Below are 24,764 nucleotides of genomic sequence, written 5' to 3'. Positions count from 1 at the left end.
GTACGTTGAGCCGGCTATTCATTTCCATTTTCCAGGACGGCGTGTCAGATGGCATTGAGCAAATTTGGAGTTACAAAGGAAAACACCGTCATCTGGGATCTAATTATCTGTCTTATTAAACAGCGAGTTTGCAACATGAATATTACATGAGCGTTTCCTTTTTTTTTGAACCGTTTTAAAAGAACAATGTTAAACGCACGGGCACGTGAGCGCGGCGCTAACCTCACCTCCTGCCCAAACGCACATCAAAACATATCAGGACACACGCAGCGGGGCTCCGCATGCATTATGAAGTGCATGATCAGTGAGACAAATGACCGGCGTGACATTTGAGAAACCATAATTACACCCCCTACGTGTACCTGACACTTTTTATGTGGCGAAATGAATGCAGCAAAGGAGCGAGGTTATTGAATTTTTGGCCCACTACGTATGGGGAAGGAGTTTTATGATATTTGTTCCAAAGAACTTTTCAATTTCAATCTCATTCTCAACATTTATGGCTCCAAAGCAGCCCTTCACATATAATGAATTTGCGATATTTCATTGGCTCGTGCCATAGTATATTCAATATTCAGTCTCAGTGGCTGGACTTGATAGAATTGAAAGAAATAATGTCTAGTCTCAGTGTTCTAAAACATTACCAGCCCTCATGTGCATTGCAGCTTTATATTTTATGGTTCAATTTCATTTATTAAATCACATGAAAATTATTATTATTTTGTTCTGCTGGCCTTTCTCCTGGCCTTTCTTCTGCAAACCAGTTTATAAAATATAATGCCTGTTGGAACATTCGCTGGAACTAAGATAATAGAATTGTTCTTAGCACTCAGATACAGTAATGCAGGTGCTTTAAGATCCTGAAAAGCAGTAGAAAAAAAGCAAATACAGTACTTCAAGTAACCTAAGGCTTGTACACTTATATGTTATAATAAATGTGTTGCTTCAAACCTATACAATTTTGTTGCTTTCGTCGTCTCCAAACACCTCTGCACAGCTACACTGGTCTCTTTATTATTCTATCTGGAGAGGTGCTGGAAAGGGTCTGACCCTCCATCTATATTAACAATACAGCCTCGTTTCATAAAGTAAACATGATTAATATTACACAAGATCCTCTAATAAACCGGATTATCTCCGGTGAAACTGATTTCACTCCCTTGTATAGATTTTGTCTGATCTTATTATTAGATTTTAGATTAGATTACATGTCTTAATAGTAAGAATGTGATTTTATAAATGATTTTTGAAAAGTAAAGACTGAACCACTGCGCGCTCATATTCAGATTTGTTTTGTTTTTTTATATATAGCTTTCTAGCATGTGCATTCATAGTAAATGTGTTGTTTCGACTAAAAAACACATTTTTGCTAGCAGAAAAAAAAAAAAAATCCCGCTGACATCCAATATGGTCACGGGTCTAAGGTCTTCAATAATAATAAGGAAAACATGACCATGTGGAGATGACATGTGTTTGCAAACATTATGTTTCGCTGATATTACTGCCAGCGTGGAGACGAAGAATGCCTTATGAGAATAATAAGACCAGTGGAGATGCAGCCCGACTAGAAACGTTTACGTTTAAGGTACAACATTCTATTTCAGAGGTTTATCACACAGAGATGAGTTTCGCTTATACACGGATTGCCTGATATATTTACCAGTTCTTCTGCTGCATCAACACTGCTGATGTGAACAAAGCTCTAAAACAGGGGTCTTGAAAACGGAAGCAGAGTTTAAGTAGAGATTCAGTAGGGACCCCTACCTACTATATGTGTTCTATACTAAACTCAGCTAGTGTATGAATATACATTATTATTATTATTATCATTTTGCATTCAATGTGCAAAGTATATATGCAATAATATGCAAGACTCCCTGGGGGCTCAATAGGCTCTCTGCCCATTGCATCATGATTGGCTCAGCAGCGATAGGGGCGGGGCCTACTGCGTACAGGAGGCTTAGATTGACAGGTCTCAGCTAGTGCAGCGCTCTGCGTGAAACGGCGCGGTGTTGAGACAGAGTAAAAATTAAAATAAATAAATAAATAAAAATGGTACCTCTGAGGACCCCCTGTTGAAGGCCTATGCTTTAAAATATTGTTAACTCATTCATAATTTCTCCTCCAATACGACACTCTTTATTATCGCAGACAATTTCCATTAAAATAATGAAAGCGATGTCTCTTCTTAACAGCTGGGGGGAATTATTAGATATAGTGTTTACATTACAATGATCCCGCACTTAGACACAGCTTCTTTTATAGAAATGTGCTAAAAAGCACCAAAGAGTTTTGCCTCCTTTTCATTAACGAACACTTACAGAGTTACAGCTATCCAGAGTAATATCACATAATTGCTTGTGTTTAAAACAAAGCAATAAATCAAAGAGGATGAACTCTTGTTTGTTTAAAAAAAAAAAAGTATTAGTCTGGAGTCCAGTGTTTAGACCTGTTCTGCTCAAGGTGGATTGCAATTTGACGATCAATGTCCTCCAGCTGGGTATAATGGAGCCCGGATGCTTGTTTTGATTAAGAGAGTCGGGGCTGGAGCTGGAGACAGTGGTGAGCCGCTCACAGATCCGGCTTGAACTGTCTGCCGTGTAATAATCACTCACTTTTACTGAGGCACAGATTGCTGCGTCTAATTGGTCAGACTCCAATGACTGAGGGGGTGCACGCAGCACGGCAACATTTCAGCGTCTGCTGCAAGGTGCGCCAATGTAATTTTCGGCATTTTACACCCAAATTCACAAAGTACGAGGCTGCCGGGCATCACGAGATTTGGGGGAAAGGGAGATGCCAACGCGCTCTTTGGCACAGCGGGCCTACAGGTGTACAGAGTTGATTTGGCCATGCTGCGTCGCCGGCAAGGGAGCTGTCCTCCAGTCCACACAGTATCACACAGATGCTGCAAAACTGATTTCTCTTCCCCTCCTTCACTCATCGCGGAGGAAATAACAACAAAGAATCTTTTAGTTCCTTTGTCCGACCGTGACTCATATTAAAATGCTAATAGCAGAATGACCGCACGCCCGCCTCGCTGCATTTTGCTTCTCGGTTAGCGAGAGACACAAACCAATTTGGCAACGGTTGTGTGCTAAGTATTATGTAAGCCTCATAGGGACGCTTCACGCAAGGTTATGCAAATACGGAGCGCGAATCTTGCTCGAAGGGGTACAATCTTCAAGAAGGTAAATTTGTGTGTGGTACCATTTGAAACGAGCCTGGTAAGCGAGGCGCAGAGGCCTTTTCCCAGCTTCACCGGGGATGTAATCTCAGTGGCTCTTAGGAACCTTGACAATGACAGGCACCTGTGTGAAGTGATGGACGTTTCTCTGTGTAGACAGAAGTGTGCGGGGGGAGAAAAAAAAAAGGCCTGTAGGTGAAATGCACACCTGAATCCAGCAAACAGCTCCACAGCACGGCTCCTGAGAGGCCAGTATAAAAGAGCAAAAATCCTATCCACAGCAAGGGCCATTGATTCAGTTAATTTTATGCAAGAAAATGATTTCCCCTATGGCCAGTTCCACCAAAGCACATTGTGAGCAAAGAAGACTCCCCGCTCTAACGTTAAAGCATTCCTCACTATCTATTTACAGTGTGTATGGAATTCAAAATGCCCTCCACCAACACGGGGCTGAGTGGAAAGCAGAAGCTCACTCCACTTTTATTAACCTATCTCATCTGAAAATGTTCACTCCAAATGCATTACGATACAATAACGTGCACCAGCAGAATATAAAATACGCTTTTAGATTTTCATCTGCGCTAAACAAGTTCAGAGCGAGAAAGTACACACACACACGCACAAAAAAATAAGAAAATCAAAACATCTTTACGTTTAAGTGAGCAGAGCGAGAACCCTGCAATACCCGAGGAGAGATTTAACCGATGAAATCCTCACCGTCGGTTTTCAGCGTCAGAGGAGTTGGAGGACTCAGAACCCTCGCATTCGTCACAGTGTTCTTCACCAGGCAGACGTAGCTTCCAACATCAGACGGCTGCACCTTGGAGATATACAGGTTTCCCGTGTCCTGGGAGATGAAGCGGCGACTGTCCTCGGCAACAAACGAGGGGAACTCATTAAACACCCAGCTGTATATGATCTCTGTAGGAGCAAGGAGAAAAAAAAAATTTATACATGTCGATAGTGGCCTTCTCCTTATGTTTGCAGAAGTCATCTGTGACCTCAGGCTAAAATCCTATGCTGTGTGAAAAAGTGAAGCAATTCTGGAGTGTTTCTGCACATCTGTGGACTTGAAGAGCTTGGAAAACTCTTTGTAAACTTCCACTTCAGCAGGGTTACTCAAACATCTCGTCTCTTGTCTTGCTCTAGACCATCAGTAATGATCTTATTAGTCAACGTAGAACAGTAATATGTGCCATATAAATGAGATTCAGAGAAAGTGTGGGGGATTTCTTCTGATGTGGTCTGCTTCTGATCTTATCCAGGGGCTACACTCTGAAATAGTTAATAGATACAGCATTGGACAAACTATATATAGTGTGTCAACACGTCTCAAAGAACTAAGAAAATTATTAACAACTTTATAATTTAGTGTAGCAAACTATGTAAATTACTCAACAGCAATGAGCACAGGTTGTTTACAGCAACAAAGAATCATGCTCATCATTAAGGTCATTAAGGGAAAATAATACTGAGACCCCTTATGATGAAAAAAAAAGAAAATAATTCAAATGGGGCCCTAATGAGCGTGCCATTTGCAGTGAGGTGATTTAAATTAATTGGTGGAAGCATCTGAAAGGTAAAACTGGAATATGATAAGTGGTTATTCCAGGGTGGACTGATTACATAAGGCTTGGCCGCGTATAGGAATGTGTGCGCGCATGTGTCGAGGGTCATTAACCAACAGGAGGAGCAGTCATCTAACGCAACCAAACAGTGCAGAGCGCAGGGAAGAATTATTACACGTTTAGGGCTAATAATCTCTGAATGATTACCAAAGTATTTCTATTCATCTTTTCCAGTGTCTTCTTGAATAATTAGTGTTACGAGAGTTTGGGACAGAAATTAGGCAATCGCTGCCAAACTTCCCAGGACAGAAGTGTTTGGTATTCTTTACTAAACGTGCTGAAACTCAAATTAAATTGGAACAAATGGACGGATGGATGAAATATGACGTAGAGCCGCCTTGGACAGCGCGCCGGTTTGCTTGGCGACTGTTGCCCACGTCTTCCACTGAGCCACATCCATCATCGTATTAAAAACACATGACTGGGCTAAATGAATCTGTTTAAGATTCCCAACAGTGTTTCGCAACCTTTTGATCTGCATCAATAAGTCATACACAAGGAACAGATTACCCTCTTGGTACACAGTGAACAACAACGTGTTGTTTCTGAACGTCTTAGTTGACAGATTCAAAGTCATTTCAGCGCTGTACTTATGCTCAACGCCAGTCAGCGCAAAAGGAGAAAAGGGAAATGCAGTTTTCAAATACTGCATGCAAACTTAATGCTTAATCTACTGAGAGGGCTACTTGATAACATGAGGGAAGCAGTGAAACACAGAAGTCTGAATGGGTAACATGAATACTGAACATATACCGCAGCTATAAATGACACCGATCTTTGTCACAAACAATTGGCATCAAAGACAAAGGAAAGGGGAAAAATAATAATCTTTTCACGTCTCAGTGGTTCCGAATTATTTTCACTCGGGAGACCTATCTAATTTAAGTAGCATCTGAATGTCTTTGAATCTTCCCGCAACCAATTTAACCCGAACACTGTTTAACGCTCCCCATACAATATGAATTTCAATTGTTGGCACGCTCTGACTCACCGCGAGAATCCATCACAGCCAGCGGATTCCACGGCTGTGGCATTTTTCAAAATGATTCCCGTCAGCGTAGATCGTTTTTCATTTCATGTGAGGAATGCTGAAGGAATCAATTATGACCTCACCTTGTTCATTTGAGCACAATCTCCAAATATGGTTAAAAAAAAAAATAGCAACAGCAAGCAAATATTCCAAGACAGTAATCTGTCAGTGACGACACTGGATGAAGTAACATGAACTTTGTGAGTGTAGAATAGTTTAAAGTTGTCAAAATGAGCTAAGATGCTGATTTTGGTGATTTTAAATCACCCGTAGGTGTGAATGTTCATGTGTCTCTGTGTGTTAGCCCTGCGATGGACTGGATCGACCGTCCAGGGCATACCCCGCCTCATGCCCAATGACAGCTGGGATAGGCTCCAGCCCCACCGCGACCCTCCACAGGACAAGCGGTTAGAGAAAATCATTGAATGAATGAAACATAAACGCAGTGTACAGGGTTTGGAAACTTGTAATCGAGTTGTCAAAACAGTGTCCCTACATATTAGCGACGTTTAGGCCAGGCGTGATGTTTAACATACTGTATATTCTCATTGCTTGTCTACTCTCTGTGGTCCATTAATGCAGGTCTGACTGTCACAATTAATTGAACGCCTTCACACGGATGATAAAAACAGGAAGATTGAAATCTAATCTCACTGCCCTGAACTGCACATTTAATGTCTGATTGATTTTATTCCGCATTGATCCGCTTGATCAATCTAAGGCGAGCGATGTAACGTGAGGGTCACTCTGACGGAAACCTGGCTCAGTTTTACGGTTTATTGCAGAAGGTCTGCAACAAACAGGAAATGGAAGGACATCCCTATTTTTATTATGCCGCTGCTATCCTTCCATTACGAAGTTCAATCTTGGTTGAAAAAGTAAATATATTTAGGTATGCTGGATAGATTCTTAAATCTTGCATGAAACTGTGACTGAGGGAGAACTTTAAAGGATCCTTCATACTGCACTTCAATCTGTCAATCATTACTTTTTTTTTTTTTTTTAGTCTTTTTAGAGGGATATTTTGTTACGGACTCTGTAAAACGGCTTCCAGAAATGTGCGTGGGTACGGAGGAGCCCTTGGAAAGCATTTCCACGGGTGCAGTGCAGCAGTACAACAAAGCTGATGGGCTTACAGTAGAAGACGAGCGTACAGAAGGAGACGGTATTAAAGAGCCTGCGTCTGTGCTCTGCAAACTGTGTTCCTTTCCGTTCCATTTTGAACAAATCTGATCTCTAAGAACCTGTGTTCTGGCACACGCACATCATCCGAGCAGCATGGATGGATGAATCGGGAGAATGGACGGATGGAAAAACTAATCATCAAAACACAATGCTATAAATAAATAAGCAATGGGAGCACTCGTTCACTTGGCACGGTAATAAAAGCACTACCTGCTGTGCTAGAAATTATTATGAACAGTGATGATTTTATGGAGGATCTCAAAGGAAATGAAGAGGAGAAAGTATTTGTTTCCCTCTGAACATTGAAACCCTTACCTGGTGAATGAGGGGGAGGGGTGCACATGAGTACCACACCCTGGCCTTCACGCACAGACACACCACCCCGGGTTTTCGCGCTGAAAGCACCAAGATCTGGAAAAAAGACAATCTGTATTAGTTATAAAAGTAACCTTGGTTCCTATGAATTCACCGTCTACTGCAGTTTGTAAGCGTTAAATGGAGTGTAGGAAGGGTCCAAGAAAAGTTACTGATGTGTTAAGAGGACAGATTACAGTCTTATAAAGAAAGGGATCAATGGTGAAGACACACAGAGTTCATCCTGCCCCTGTGGCTTTTCTTTATCAGAAAGCCTTGAAAAGAGAGACTAAGTGACAATAGACATACAGTACATATCCTGTGTCAACAGTGTTATTACTGACACCGCCAGAATGGGGAAAAACCAAGTTTCACACTGTAGCTTTAAACAATTGATTATTAAAATAGATTTTGTCTTATTAACTCAGCTTTGTTACTTAGGTACCTGATGAAGGACAAAGACCATTATTGTGATAAAAAAAAAAGCCAACAGGAGTCGATGGTGCGCAAAGATCCCAAAGTTAGTCTGTTTACATGCCCATCCACAACCCCAAGCTCCACAGCTTAAAAAAGCCCTCTGACTCCTACACTGGAATTAAATCATGTGCTACAGTATTGTCTTATGTGAATGTAACTGAAGGCTGTTGAAGAATTAACACTGTTAAAAATGGTCCTGTTGTGAAGTTGTCATGCTGTTGTGGTCTGTTCTCCGTTTACCCTCGACGTATCGAGCAAATCGAACAGCTTATTATTTAAATAGTTGTTAATTCATTTCATGTCTATTAACCAATTGAATTGACTAATCTTTGCTTTTTTACAAGGCATAACCTCAACTAAACTTAACCAATGGCTGAGATTAAAGCAAGGAGGTGAAGGACAAAGCTTATTTATGTGGTTAAAAAAAAAATATATTTCTTCTAAATGACAACCAGTCTGTTGACTTAATTAGGTTTAGATATTTTCTCAGTTTTCATTTCATTTCATTTATTTGGATCTCCACTAGCTTTGGCTAAGGTCATTGCTATTCTACCTGGTGTCCACACCCAAAACAATTATCTTAACACTGCAGTGCTCAGTTACACAAAATACACCAAACAACAACTAAACAACACCTCACAATAATCTACAAAACAAAAACACATAGTACCTAGTTCCAGCTAGCAGTAACGCCAGAATGCAGTTCTTAGCATAATTCATAAATGATCAGATGGTCCGTTATATATTCACCTACATTAGAAGTGACTCCAGTATGTTCATTTTATAGTTCAGGTCTCATAAACCATTTAGACTTACATTTATTAATTGTACCCAGTAGCCTCAACTAAACATTAGCAGACACGAGAGCTGTTTTGTTAATAATTCATTAAAATTATATTTGTTATTTTCTTGTATAATGCTTCCAGGGAGGGTGTTCTCCATCACCATGGCTCTATACATCATCTTGTTGTTGACACTTGAATTACACATCACGTATCACGAATGTATAAGAATGTCGGTTCGCCTTTTACCTTTGATGTCTCTCTTCTCACAGCAGAGGTAGTGAAGGTTTATTGTAAAAACCCAGAATTGCACCCTTTTGGAATCTAATAATCTATTTCCATTACATTTTTGGTTCAGCTAATACCAAACTGAAAATGAAGTGACAGTCTTCACTCTCATGACTTTGAGGGGCAGTGTTTACCATCACCCTGGAACTGGTGGACAATTATGTCTCAGAGTGACTCAAGAGAACCTGCATTTCTGTCACATTCAATAATTATAATGGTTCACAGCCTTCATTTTAAAATGAACCATGCCGACAATTTCCCGTCAGAGTGTTTTTTATTATTATTATTTCATTTTATTTTTCACCCCATCAAGGTACTCTCTTTCACATTTTTTTTCCCTGATAAGAGCACAGACTTCCATTTCATTGCATTATTTGCTCTGGACAAGTGTTTTTTTTTTTTTTTTCCTTTTAAGTTCAGTCAGTGGTCAAAGAAGATACACAGAAAACATGTGCGAACCATCACAGTAAGCAGAGGCAGCTCAAATTTGTCAAAAACAAAAAACAAAACAAAAAAAAAAACAGACAAGAATAAATATTTCATGTGGCAGCTGCACCTTCTCAGCAGAATCAGCCAGTAGCCTGTTATACAACCTGGATCTGCAAGCATTCAATACACGTCACAAACCAATTTACCATGGCTACCACTTCCTGTTCTTTAAAAAAAACAAAAAAAAAAAGCAGCAGACAGTTATCAGGTCCCGACAGTGACCTGTGCTGGAACAGCGATACACAAAGATATGAAAAAAATCTTAAATGCAGATGACTGTAGATGGCTCCTCTCAGTGCACGGCGTTTTTTTCTTAAATTAACAATGATTGATTTGACCTGTTACATAAAATTGATTCTCCACACACTGGACTAATAATTCAATGTTCAACCTGGAGGCGGCTAACTTGTCCATATAATGCTGGCTGTCTCGCCACTGTTTTTTGACTGCAATTTAGGAAATACTCTGTCCCGTCATCTCGGCGCATACGGTGTGTGTTACTAGCGCTGATTTATTTGTGCTAACAATGTGCCACCAGAGTAGGGATGGAGATATCTTCACTATTGATTCACCAGCAGCTGTCTATGTTATATATATTTTTTTGTGTGTAGCTTCTTTCTTCTTCTTCTTCCAATTTAAACTCAAGCTCACATCATACTCATCGCCGATCGATATATTTAATAAGAATAGATTTTTCCTCTGTTGACGAAGTGGCGTGGCATGACGGAGTAACAAGTGAGTAGATGACACAGACAAAAGCACAACAACTGCAATTACTGGCCTACAACACGGCTGTCGTACTTGGCAGCGACCACATTTAGAGCATGTGCGCTCCTGTAGATATCGCCTACCCTTCAATTACTCTGACAGGCTCCATATTGTGGAAACAAGAGTCTTATAAGACAGCTCGGCTAATTTAATAAATATTAAATGTGATTTCCTGCTCTATGTATTTCAATTTTGCTGCTCTATAAAACTGCTACAGCATGATAACAATTCAGCCTGCAGTACAGTATATCCACTTTAAGAGCCTCATTCCACTTGTCGTTGCGAACACTCGGTAATGGGGGGGAGGCCTTTCCTGGGAAACATATCCAGGCACACGGGAAATTATACATTTTACATGTACAGGCTGCAGCAACATCGGTCATCAGAGAGGAATCAGCGTGCCACCTAGATAAACCTACAGCGCCGCGTGATCGAAGAGGGGAGCGCGACGCCGACTCGCTTGTAAAATCTACAAACAAAAGCTTCGTCATGAAAACGCGTTAGAAACGTTAGCATGTTGTCGAGCCAGGAGATGAGTTTTAAATAGAACCTTTAACAGACTTATCATTTCCCCCTTGCACACCACAGTTATGTAACAGATTCATTATTAATGCCTTTTCAATAATGCAAAAACTGCATGATCATTAATGCGTCCTCAAAAATTACAAGTCAACATATGTCCGTATAAATGTTTAAAATGCAGAAATGCAATGATGAAATTTGCAGCAAGCTCCGGAGCAGGTGCTCAATGTAAATGAGCTACTTCAAGGTCAGTATGAATATAATCAATGGGCATTAATTGATGATAATGTGAAACATCTAAGCACGTGGGTTTGCATGCGTGGGTGTGTGTGTGTGTGTATTTGTCCGTGCGTGTACGTATCGTCTAATGCTCAAGTCAAAGCAGCCGGTTAATTTCATTACTACTGTACAGCTCAGAGTGACTCGATACCTGAGCCGCAGCCAGACTTAACGTCTACAGAGGGAGAAGAACTCTTCAGGGAGAAAGATCAGAGGCCCTCTTTCTGCCCGCTGCCTTCAAAGTCACGGCTGAAAAGCAGCCCAAGTGTGAGTTCAGCAGCAGCCCGGGATTTCAAAACAAAAAGAAAAAAAAAAAGCATCCTACTGAAACATCTCTGGAGCAGAGTAGTCGACCGGTGGATAGCATACAGAGAGCCTCCACTGAACCTTTCCTCATGCTGGCCGCTGCACTCTGACTGTCTGCTGATTTCCTGCATGAAACAGGTTCAGTACGCCAGCTCAACATAATAAACCTCCAGACTACACGACATAGTGGTGCTCAGTCTTGGTCCGAACATTCGCTCAGGACAGCCCAAACCAAATATTTACCCCCATTAAGATTTAGCGAGGAAAAAAAGAAAACCTGCAGGCAACCTCGACTCATCAAATATTACGACAGTCTTCACGATATTAAAGTAAAACCAGCCGGTAACTGTGTAAGAAATCACAACTAAATCCTTATTTCCGCGGGCTCCTTGCACCACCTATCCATTTAGGAGAACTGGCTCAGCACTGTAGCACAGTGGAAGGCTCTCACGAGCTAAAGCTTCTCAACCAACGTAGACTTCAATTATTCCATTTGTATGAAGCTTCAAGGTGTTGTTTCTGGCCCACAACAAACCTGTGAGTGAAAACTGGAAATTATTCCAGCTGAGTAGCAGACCTCTAGGACTCCTCTCCTTGAATTTACCGCAGCTTCTGTTTGTATTTAGTGGTTCCTCAGACCGACTGTACACCATTTCTCATTGGCACAAAGTCGCATAGGTTGGCCGATTTGTTTCAAGCCTTTAACGTGACGTGAAGAACAGATTTCCTCCTGCGTATCCGAACCAGGTAAAGCAATCAGCGACCGCGCCATTGTGTGAAAATGTGCAGTGGCAACATGAAACGGGAAGACAAAGTTGAGCTCCATGCTGAGTGATAAATACCCACCATTTGATATGCTAGAGCGAGGGAAGGTTCTGCATTCAGATGTGAGCTGCAGGGCAACTCTCTTTGTTTCTGTGGCTACCCTTTTTGAAGGACTGCTTTTCAAAGGAACGGAGACTACTGCACATTGATAATGCAGCTGAATATTTGCACTGCAGAAAGCCGGAGAGAAAAAAAAACGAGAACACACAAATGTGTATGATGATAAGATATGGATAAGATTAAAGGAAATCTGAGCACGGGATGAAAAGACTAGACAGGTTTTGTGCATACGGCTAGGAGGCAGAAACAAGCAGAGCGCTCATGTAAAACTTATTGAAGCTATAATGCAGCTTGTTTAATAAAAAACATCTTTAAAATGAATTAATATAAATTATAATTATTATTGCATTACTACAAAATGATTTAGTGTTACCTGATGCCTGTCAATCTATATATATATATATATATTCCCCCATGCACAGTGGCTGAGATATTATTAGAAGATAAGAAAGAAAATTACATTATTGTTAATTTTCCGATAATGGAATTTCAGCCGACCAGACCTCGGCTATGGACAGAGTAAGCAAATCAGAACCGTTCCCAGTGGTGATTCCTCTCTCCTCTCCTCTCCACTCCACTCCTCTCTTCTCTTCTGCGCTCTGTGCCAGAGTCTGTCTATGAGGGCGGCGCGCAGCGCGCTCATTCAGAGCGGATGACGCACAGCCGAGGCAGTCAGACTTGAAGTTGTATCTCTTACTCGAGTTGACATTGCTTGTTGCCCCTCAAGTTCAACGAAACTCACCGGTATGAGAGCAGTTTATTAAACACTTGTTGAACAAGCAGGAACACTTAGAGACGCCTCCTGCAGTCGACCTGCTGCCGTCTCATCATCCACAGCCGCCGTGCTTCACTCAGACGTATGAACAAGCCACGGATAACAGTTGTACGGTTGAGCTACAGCAGCTGAGACTAATGAGCCGTGTTTGTTTAATAGAGTATGAGACTGAGAGTATAAAGTCCATTCTATGCTTCAGTGTTACTTGTGCCGTTACATTATGACGACCTTCCTAATATTGTGTAGGTCTCCCTTGTGTCATGGGTATTGCAGAGATGTGGACTCAAGTGCAGGACAAAACGAGATGACAAAGCAAATCACAGCCGGATGACAAATCCAACGAAGCACTGCAGCAGTGGCAGAATGACAAAAATGCAACAAACCTCGAACAGAAAACCACAATGACCAAGCATAGGACACGACAAAACACAGGATGACCACTAAAATGACACAACAGGGACCAAAGGGAAAGGCAGGGCTATAGACCCCTTCACAGTTTGTAAACAACATGATGTTTTTTGAGGGGCGGGGCTTAACTGGAGGCAAAACATCTCAAACACCGCAGCCTGTAAACGGTGGTTAGCTATTATATATATAATGGACGGTTTTGGAAAGAATGGACGAGGGAAACACATATTTTAGAGAATATACTAATACACTCACTCTCTGAGATCTTGAGTGTTACTTTAAAAAGTTGACTCTGACTGACAGGACTACATTCACTGACCCCTACACTCTCATTCACTGGATGGATGATTTGACCAAAGGAGGACACAGAGGGGACGAAGTCTGGTCTGTCTTTATCAAGTGAAGCCTCTCCAACAAAGATATTACAAGAAGTAAGTGAAATCCCTGTGAAGGGTAACGTAGTAAATGCAACTTCTGCTTGGACATCCCTGAAACACACAACTAACGTTGTGTTAGCTCACAGTTAGCATTAGCATTAGCAGTGAGTGATGGACGGTTTGACAGGGCTGCCCACTATGCAATGGGCAGACATTTACACGCACCTAATTGACAAACCCAGCATCTAGACGAAAAGTTTAAGGCATACAAATCATTAGACCTATAACAATATCTTGAATGGATGTGTAAGACTTGCAATAGAAGAATTTGAATGATGACCTTCGTCCATAGGAACGCAGAGGGGCTGTCTTTATCGAGTCACACCGGGAGACACCAATGAGCAATCAACAGAAGAACACAGGGAGTAACACAAAACAGGAAACCAGGAAACTTGAGTCAAAAAATGATCATGAAAAATGCACAGAAACAGAATTATGACACCATGTGCCTCCAAAACAGTTGTGACTCGAATTAATGGGGGGCCTTTGAGTCCTATGGGTTGAGGGGAGGGGCCTATGTGGATCATCTTACAAATACAAGGTTGACACCTTGTGCTGTTTTTACTATTTTTTTAATTGTTCCTTAAGCGTTTTTGTGTGTGTCTCTGTGTGAGGCTGCATCCTGCTGGGGGATAACAGCTGCCAGGAAGGAGTGTCATTTCTATTTCTATGGGGTGGGGGTGCCTGGCCTGTGACATCCAAACGAATGAATGCCAGGTCCAAAAAGTTTCCCAGCAGAACACTGAACTGTCACAAGATGGTCGATGTTATTTACTTCTCCTGTCGGGGGTCATAATGTTGTGGCTGGTCGGTGTATAACAACACAGTTTGATGCCACCAGACAAACAATCCTCAACCCTCCCACGTAAACATTTCTGACTGTTTTTCAGGTGAAAGTACAACAACAGTTGTGACAAGTGAGATGTGGGATTTGCTGCTGACTCAATGGTACAACAGAGCCACGCGTTTATTCAGTGAGTGATATTTCAGGGCTGCGACTCCAAACCTCCGGGCCTCAGATCCCACGCTGCAGCAGCACGCTGCAAGGAAATGATGCGATTTGGGAAAAAGGAGCTGAATGATAGAACTTTATTGGCGATTATGGGCAATTTCTACTGTAACTCCTTGAACTCGGCACAGTGTGTCTGTGCTGCATCTTTCCGCATTACTCCCTGTCACGCCTCCCGACAACAGGATACTGACCGACCTGTCTGTTATTGAAATGGGAAAATCCAATTTTGTGCAAAGGTGGCTCCACGGAAAGTGTGATGTGCGACGAGTGGCCATCATCTCAGCCGACACACCTGCCAGTCAGCCAAACATGACCCCGAACAAAGCATCTGCTCCACCCAAACATGCTTTAACACTTCATTAATTTCCATCTATCAAGCCACGAGCAGGACTGCAGGCAGCTACAGTGATGAAAACAGATTCACATCTACGTATGTAGAGCCTGTATAGATATACATACAGTATATACATATCTGAAGACAAGCGAGAACTCAAACAAAGGACAAAACACATTACCTTCATATTTAAACTCGTGATTGTGAGTAAATTATCGTACATGTTATCTGCAGAAACTCCCACACCTTCATTGAAATGTAAAAGAAAAAAAAAGGGCATTGCAAACTATTGCACTGATTCATGAGAATTAAATTCTGGCAAATCATAAAAATAACATCTTGCATATTGCTACTATACAATGTTAAGCCAAGGCATAGTATTTATCCAAAACTGTGAAAAGCTGCCCATGTGAGGAGCAGACTAATAACCAGCTCCAAATGTTACTTTGCTCACTTTCAGCCGAGTTCAGTTTTGTTTTTCATGGGGAAAAAGTCTCCGTTTTTTTTTTTTTTTTTGCCACTTACTGATCTGACCCTTAAGAGGAGCGAGGACTGAGGAGGAGGAGGAGGAGGAGGAGGAAAGGATCTGGACAGTTGAGAGCACAGACGAGGGTACATGTTGAAGTGCAGCTTGTGTTTCTCAGAAAGTAACAGCACTTTTTTTTTAAGCCTGTGTCTGTGCTTTACCATCTGGACATTTCAGCCTGCCAGGGCGGTCTGGCTTATATTTAAATAGGGACCTGACTTCCTTTGATTTTGTCCACTTTTTTGATCGCGTGCGTATCCTTAGTGCTGCAGGCTTTAAGTAAATAGAGCTTTTCTAAAAGGTGTCCCCTTTACCTTTTCTCCATAGTTTCAGGCCTATCCGGCCATATGTTTCCTAAGTAATTCTGTAACCATTGTAAATTCCCAGAACAGCACATGAAACTATGTACTTCTCTTTCGAGCGACTGCTCAGTGACTGAGAACACTAAGTTCCCTGTTGACATGCCAATAAGGCCATTACGGCCATGGCTCCGGAGGAAACCGTAGAGTACACCAATAATGCATTTCCCTCTGAGCACGGCGCCCCCGGTCGTTCCATGTGCGCTGCCTCGGCTCGCGCTGATGTTTTGGAGGTGGGCCAGGGGATTACTGGGGGAAGAAATGTGCTTTTGGCTCTCATTTACCACTGAGACACAGCATTTCAGGGCGCATAGTCTGTTAGCAGAGCATCTTAAAGAGTATCAGCCAGAGCCGTTCCACAACAAAAACCCGACCGTAGACAGCGAAGTGTTTATTTACCCCTGGAACCAAACAGGTTTATTTTGACTCAGACATACTACGAGCTTGAAGCTGATTATTTGTTCCACATAACATCCAAATTCTTCACTAGTCTGATGAAACACCAACACATACATCCGAAGGTTCTTGTAACTTTCTAACTTTGAGCATATTCGACTATTATTAGACCTGTTTGCGGGTAAATGTGGTGTATATAGCTGTGTAATGTGGTGGATTTTATTTTATTTTTTTATTTATTTAAAAAAAGGAGAAATCTACTCACATGCAAACTGTAATAGAGCGTCTCTACTCAGGACGGTCCCAAAACTGTTCTCTGCTTTGCACTGGTACTTCCCATAGTCGGTGATCTCACTTGCGTTGGTGATAATTAAGTTTCCATCGATGAAGCTGTAGCGGTAATCTGCTTGTGAATCTACTTCCGTCTTGTTGATGTACCAACTGCAAAGCATAAGGAGAAAAGGAGATTTTTTCTTTCTTTTCATACATTTGACATGAATGCGAGTTAATTAGCTGTGAAAGTTGAACTGCACTTAGAAGCGAGGGACGAGTCTACGTCACACACACACACCTGTACGTGGGCGGTGGATTTCCCCGGGCCTCACAGTGCATCACCACTTTCTTTTCATCCGAATCCAAAGGGTAAATCACATCGTCTGGCTCCTGGATAAAAATAGGCCCAAACTCTTCTATTTCTGTGAGGGAAAGAAAGAAAAAGAAAAGACAAGGATGATTGTAATTATCACAACAGGAGAAGATGTTCAGATTTACTGTCCAATTACCTTTTCTATTATCTCGTAGCTTGGTTAGAGAATGAAACTTTAGAAAAAAGGAAGATGCACAGATCCATAACATAAATGACGCTCTGCAGCAGACAACAGAGAACACAGCTGGAACATGTCGCCTTAACCCTCCTATTGTGTTCGTTCTGGGTGACGCTACTGTGGATTGATTATAAATCCACAATAATACATACGTTATCACCTGATGTCACGTTAAATGGTTTTACCAGCTTCAGCTCGCCATGTATGTCCATGTAGGCGCAATTTACTTGAGCTCATACAACTTGTTCTTCCAGAAAAAAGAAAAAAAACTTATATAGTATTCTATCTCAATGCTTACCAATGTCGCTGTTTTGAAACCATTTCATTTATTTTTTTAATTGCATAAAATTTATTTTTTTATGTTTCCCATCAAAACTGACCGATATCACTCATTAAATCAGACAAAGGCCCAAATCTTGAAAACTTGACCACATTACAGCCACAATTAACCCTCTGGGGTCCAGAGCATGATTGGTTGTTTCTGACTACTTTTAGTTTTACCTTTAAATTTCATCTTAAAAACTGTCTACATTGCCTTGTTTGGTTTCATTCTTTTCAGCATAACGTCACCAGAGTCATTTCACAATTATTTTTTCATTTTAACAAACTGTATTAACACACTGGACCTAAAACTACACTAAAACCATAAAATCCAAGTAGGAAAAAGTTTGATTTTTCACTGTGAAAACCACAGACTTATTTAATGAACCATTTTTATAACTTAGAATGTAAATCTAGATTGAAAATATCAAAAGCTTATGTACTTAATTATTTATTAAAAGTCCAGTTTTACTTGGCCTATCAACACAGTTAAAAACTGGTATATAGTCTGAAGTTAGCACTTTCTACAAAAGTTGAAATGAAGATTCAGTGACGCTGCATCTTGCTGCTACGTTGTCTTAAACTGGTCATGCGATTTGGACGCTGCGGCGCATCCATGGACCCCAGAGGGTTAAAATATAAACTCTTTAATAGCAACAATAATAAACAGAAGACAAATCTACTGATGAGGAAGAAGTCCTGTCTCAAGTTGTGGTCCCCTTTCAGTCTAAAAATGGGTATTTGTTCTGGACGTAATCCACCTGAGAGGAGAGGTCGGCTTCCACGTGAAAATGTCATCAGGACGACCTCAACGTGATCGGCCATATCCAGGGTGGATGACATAGAGTCCTGTTCTACAACTCCATTGTAACCCTTGTCATGAACATGACTAAATACATAAATAACACAAATTGCGCCTACAAGGAAGTTCAAAAGTTGTAATTTTCACAAGAGCTGAAGCTGGTTAAAAACATCTATATTTGAGCCTCATTTATGAGCGAGCAGTATAATAACTGGAGTGCAGAAAAATGTTTGGAGCAAGCACGCAAACTACATTTTGAGGAAAAAATTACCTCGAGCACAAAAAAACAACTTGTAATTCAGCAAGATGGAATCTATTGTGTGCCACAACAGCCCCCTTTTATTCAGTTTCTCTCTACCTGCTCACAAAAAAAAGTCGCTCAAGAGATCTCTCTCACTCAACTTCAGCTGTGCGCTCGCTCAAAACCTCTGGAACGCGTTACATTTGTGCCACAATTCTCAACCAGTCAGAAAATTCAGGAGGTAAATTCATTCATTGGCTGTTGAAGTCCCAGGCGGGAAGATGGAAAATAGGCCACGCCCCCATCTGGGTGAAAACAAACCACCAGCGGTAAATACAACCCCCCCAATCAGTTTATTTTATGTTGCTAGCATTCATCAGCTGGAAGCGGGTGAAATATTCACCGTTAGTCAGGCAGATACATGATGTTGTTGTCGAGCGATGATCGGCGACGTTAAATAGAAAAAAATAAATAAAAAATAGGAGCCGTACGTCGTCATACCGGACATTTACTCTAGCCTCATTGAATCACCGGGTAATATATGACAGCCGCCATCAATTCATAATCATTCCATAATGTTAATGAATTAATTAATGAATCGTGACATAGATACAGCATGAAGCTTAGCCAACGTTGACTCTCGCACAATAGATTCCTTCTTGCTCATCTACAAGTTTTCTTGTGCTCAAGGTTAATTTTTCCTCAAAATGTAGTTTGTTTGCTTGCTCACAACATTTTTTCTGCTCTAAAGTTATTATACTGCTCGCTCATAAATGAGGCTCAAATATAACTCCGTAGATTATGTGTGTACTATTGTGGATCAAATATCATGTTCCCGGTCACATTTGACTAGGAACATTATGAGTTTTAGCTGAAAGGAACACACTTAGTTATTGTGCTGCTACAGAATGAACTGAGGCCCCAGTCAACACCATGGGTGAATACAGGTTGAATAAAACACACAAAATTTAACAAAAAATAAATAAATCCAAACTTATTTTACGTGTTCTGAAGCCACGTGTGAACAAAGTCATCGGATCTCAGACAAACAGATGAAACTGCTTTTTCTTCAGAGAGAAAACGTGTAAATCAGTCAGATTTGACTGAACACAAAAGGAGATTTAACTCATGTTTAAGAGCGAGATTCAAAAAAAATCCTTCAAAATCCCGAAGGCTGTTTTCTTTCCAAATGAGAAAAAATGAATATTTGCAAGATCCTTCGTAATCACAAAGCAGATTGTATTTGATATGATTCGCACACACACACAAAAAAAAAGAAAATTCACATTGAAATGTCACACCTTCAGGTGCGGCACTCAAGCCGTCGTGCAATTACTTTTACACCTTTGGGCCCGCTGCCGTTTGCCTAAGGCCGAGTGATTCATTGAGACAGGTGAGAGTCCTAACTTTGCAGTAATATTCCTCAGCCTGGCTCGAGAGTGCAGAGCCCGGGAGTGAACATCTGCTAGCTCCCTGACCTGGATTCACATTTCACATTAAGCTCATACTCTATGCTCAAACATCGCTATCCAGTGGTAAACAACCATGTTAGAGAAGCGATATCGTTAGTAAGATACTGTTCCACGGCGTCTCCTCTCATAGATCTGTGTTTCTTTTACAGAGCAGCTTGACGGCACCACCACTAAAGAGAAAACAGACAATCGTTTATTTCTCAAGGGAGGAAACGTTACAGCACAGTCTTTTCTTTTTCCCCCCATCAGTCTTCCGACATTGTTTACCGTCTTTGTAATAGTATGAAGCAGGCCTCTACTTTTTCTTTTTTTTTTTTTTTTTTTAAATTACAAGTCCTACAAGCAAAATTGCAAGAAATAAAGCAAGTCTAGGGTAAACATGTCATCTACTTAAATGACCCCATCTGGGATTGAGATGCTGGTACATTGTGGCCGACAAATATTTACTGTATGTGGTTCTTCCTTCCTTGTGCATTAATATGGTATTACCCAACTGCTACATACAAGCGGATGTGATAAAAGAGACAGAGCAGAGCAATTAAACGGCGACAAGAGCGGCACACAACAGAAATACATCCTGGTTCTCTTCTTCTTTCCCTTCAGGTTATGCTTAACGGCATTTCCTTGCTCCTAAACGCTGATTCAATTCTACAGCACTGAGAGCATTTTGTTCACTATTCATATTTTACAAATGTAACGCCTGTTAAAAGCTGTGTTCAGGTAGAGTCATTTAGATTTAGGCTCAGGTTGTTAATGATCAAGTGGTCAAAAGTCCCCATGAACTCAGTGTTGTTGAGTTTTTTTTTGTGTGTGATATGAACCAGAATCTGCCTCATAAATGAAATACAGCACCTTAGGGCTGGGCGGTGTGACCAAAAATGTATATCATCGTATTTCTCAAAATTCTGACAGTATCACGGTATTTTTTTTTTTTTTTTCATGCATAACCACGTGTTGAGAACATTTTCTACTGGTTTAGAGATTAATTCATGCAGTAGGTTGACTAAGGATGGACTATTTTACTGTGACAATGAGTAAATATTGTAGAATAATCCCACACTAGTAGTAAAACAGGTTTGCATGGCCCCATGTTAGCACCGACTGCTGATGTGGAACTTGAGAGACAGCTCAGAGAAAAAAAAAATAATAATAAGTACATTTTATTAAGATAAAATGAAGAAACAGGGACAATTGTGATTTCATTCAATTTGACATATTTGTTCAGATTTAAACATATTTAAATGTCAACAGCAGCGTAACTGGCTACCGTAATAACTGTAGTCTGTGTGCAACATCTTTTTTTTTTCGCATCTATAAAAAGCTACAACTGGGGACATTTTCAGGGACAGGTCATCCAAAACAGGGACTGTCCCCAGAAAATGGGCGACGTCTGGCACCTTTTTCACTTCTCGTTCTGCTCTGCCGCTTAATTTTTCAGACCTATCCATATTCACCACGAGGTGACATAGTCGCACCATAATATGAAATATTAAATGAAATGTACCAGTATTCGTGGTAAACTGGTAAACCATCCAGTCATGGTATTTTAGACAATGGAATAATCTATAAAAATTTTAAATCTTATGAAATGTTTATTTTAAATCTCCGCATGCCCCTGCGTCTCTTCATCACAATCAGCAGTGTCAAACTTGCACGGTTTCACTCTGGAAACAAATGATCTTGCTCTCTTCCTCAATTACATCAACCGTCCAATTATGACCATAATCAACAGTGGTGGTGGTGGTGGTTCGGTCGACAGCAACAAACAGCAGCCGTTCTTAATAGCTGTTCCCCATGTCTAGCCAGTCGCCAGCTTTCCTGATCAAGAAAAACAGACGACGGAACAGATGAAGCGGAACAGACTGGGGTCAAACATGCAAATATGAGGAAACACACAGGACTCCACTTGACATTTCAGGTGCCTTTAAGCAAATATCTGTTACATATTAAAAAAAAAAAAAAAAACGTATTACCACACATCACAGGTGGCTCTCTGATTTGTTAATGTAAAGAAATCTGGCACTTGCATTGTTGATGATCCATCATTTTAATACACAATTCACCATCAAAAGTGTGTCACACAAGGTGAGGAGTTGGTAATAACATATGGAGCTTTTTGAGGTTAAATAGCTGGATGAATGGAGTGGCGTAAAGTATAAATTAGGGGTTTTCAAGCCTTTTCAGACCAAGGAACCCCAAAACTGATGGAGAGATTAAGTAGGGACCCCCTACCTACTATATGTATTCTATATTAAACTCATCCTAGTGCTATTTATAAATATAAATTATTATTATCAATTTGCATTCAGTATCAGCTATCCTTTATCCCCTTAATAAAATATGTTGGATTTGTGTTTAAATACATTTAAATTTGCGGAGGAAAATTAAAAAACTTATATAAAAAATGTCTAATCAACCAAAGATTTCTTGACCCCAGGTTGAAGACCTGTGGTATAAATCATTACAGAAAATAACACACTATAGAAAATGTCACTAGAACCCAAATCAGCTCAGAGATTACAGATTAAATACGGAAATAAACTAACAAATAAACACCTGAATAATATTAATATTCTATTCTAAATTAAAATATGTTCAAGAATGGAATATCCTCTCTATGTAACAATACGTGTCTTGGGTTAAGGATGGCCCACAGTCTGAGGGAGTGTTATATAACGCTGCACTGAAATGAAAAGGGATCCGATGAAAGCTTGACTTATACGCGATTATGCGAACTGTACGAGTACGACTACACCTATGCCACACCGTTTCTGGATCTGAGCTGCCATCCTCCCTCCCTCTCCGTCTCTGTGATTTAAAGTGGCTCTCCTGTAAAAAACTGAACTCTCCCGAGCTACAAGCGCGCTCACATATCAGCGCGTTTGCCCGTCTAGTATTTTCTTCGTGACAGCCTCGGTTGCAATGCCCTTCTGTTTCTTGAGAGTGCTCTGCTCTTTGATCCAGCCTTCTGTTAACACGGAAGAGATGCACTTCTCCGACCACACAACAGACAGCTGGATCTTGTGCTGTTTGAAAAAGTTTCTACGTGAGATACGGGATTTAAGGAGCTGTTTGGCCCAGTTAATAGAAAGTCGCGTGTGACACAATCTGTCTGTTCTTACAGGTCAATAAACATAATTACACTATAAATACACAACAATGTAACAGTGCGAGTCACCCTGTCTCGAGTCCTTGTCACTGTTTAGGAATGATCTAATGCCAAAAAGAGAATTAGGTTGTTTTTTTGTGTTTTTTTTTTCTCAGGGTATATACACGGTATAATCTCACCAACCGTTTGTCAGCCGTTCACTGCTCTACAGGGAAATAAAAAGCTTTTGAAGTAATATCCTAATCACTGGAGGAAAGTGAATCAGTATTACGTTACAAACCTCGCTGTGCTATACAGCAAAACAACTCAGCGCCTGTGGTGCTCCTGGTGCTAGAAATAAATGAAAGGACGAAAGGACTCGAGATTTTCCAAACCCTCCTCACACAGCTGAGTCTGTCCATCCATTCACAAACGCAACAATTACATAAATGTCGCACCTGGCCTATAATTATTTCTATTTATTAAAAAAAAAAAGAGAGGATTTGAGCACGAGCAGGAGAGGTCTGACGTCTATGACTACAAGATTTCAGCGACTACAAAAAGATACACAATTTAACGTTATGACTTCTCCTCGTCCTATTGGATTCGTCAATTATTTTTTATTTCCCAAATTAAGAGGCGAACGCATTAAGAGGACTCCCGCAAAGACCGGAGGATGCGGATGTAAACAACTTCAAATTAAATCTTAAAATTGGCACTTTAAATTCCCAGTGTTTCTTTTTAAATTCCAGCGTTGTCCTTTCTGACAGCACAGTAATTCTGGTTTAATGAGAACATAATGCACACAGCGCAGCAGATAACCATTTAAATTTAGATCTAGATCTAAAAAAAAAAGACACATGCAACCACAAACGACTTTCTTGAATTACTGCCTAATCACCAGAGCTGCGACTAAATACATTTTTGTGATCGTCCGAAAAAAGTCTGCGTCTGTGTGTGTTCGTCGAAAATACAAACGCACACACACACACACACACAAGGACACAAGTGGTTTAAATCGCTCAACTTCAAGTGCCATGGCCCATCTGTCAATCACAGAGGCAAAAAGCAATACCCCCTTTAAGCCAGCAAAGGTGTATTACTTTTTGGCATCCATTTCATCCACTGAACATCAATCCAGAGCTGTGGTATAATGGCCTTGTCACCACTGACAATGGAGAGGCATTACCCTCACCCTGGTTATAGAGATGTAAGTCACTGTACGGCAACACAGCGAGAACGCTGTCAGAAAGGAAGAAGACAAGCGGGGGGGGGACAAAGACGGGAAAAGATATAAGAAAAACAAAAAAAAGAAGAAGAGGCGTTGTTGGTTATTCATATTTTGCGCTGATTCTGTTTCAACTACTACTTCAGATTTCTATTAATGAACCACGCCAGGTGCAATAAGCATGATTATCATATATTGAGACATAAATGCGTTATTACGTCCTCTAGTCACTGTTTAAAAAAGGGACAGAGAGACACCAGTGTACATCCACCACACATCCCGTGTTTGGGGTATTAAATCTTCCCTTTTGACAAAGATATCCATTACATGTACAGCTTCTATACTGACAGGAACACAAAGA

General features: G+C 40.7%; 1 protein-coding gene across 3 annotated transcripts in view; it reads right to left on the bottom strand.

The window, feature by feature from the left end:
* Positions 1-24,764, bottom strand: part of cntn5 (contactin 5) — a 116,642-nt gene that overhangs the window by 41,232 nt on the left and 50,646 nt on the right. For all 3 annotated transcript variants that reach the window (XM_047595213.1, XM_047595214.1, XM_047595216.1), the window contains exons 4-7: positions 16,999-17,122; positions 16,693-16,868; positions 7,346-7,441; positions 3,905-4,108 (exon numbers count right to left, since the gene is read on the bottom strand). In XM_047595213.1, the coding sequence (XP_047451169.1) occupies positions 3,905-4,108; positions 7,346-7,441; positions 16,693-16,868; positions 16,999-17,122 (600 nt within the window). The remainder of the gene's footprint in view (positions 1-3,904; positions 4,109-7,345; positions 7,442-16,692; positions 16,869-16,998; positions 17,123-24,764) is intronic.

This window comes from Mugil cephalus, chromosome 9 (genome assembly GCF_022458985.1).
Source record: "Mugil cephalus isolate CIBA_MC_2020 chromosome 9, CIBA_Mcephalus_1.1, whole genome shotgun sequence".
Classification (NCBI taxonomy): Eukaryota; Metazoa; Chordata; class Actinopteri; order Mugiliformes; family Mugilidae; genus Mugil; species Mugil cephalus.
Note: the sequence above shows the minus strand (reverse complement) of the source record. Positions and strands in the feature narration are given on the sequence as shown.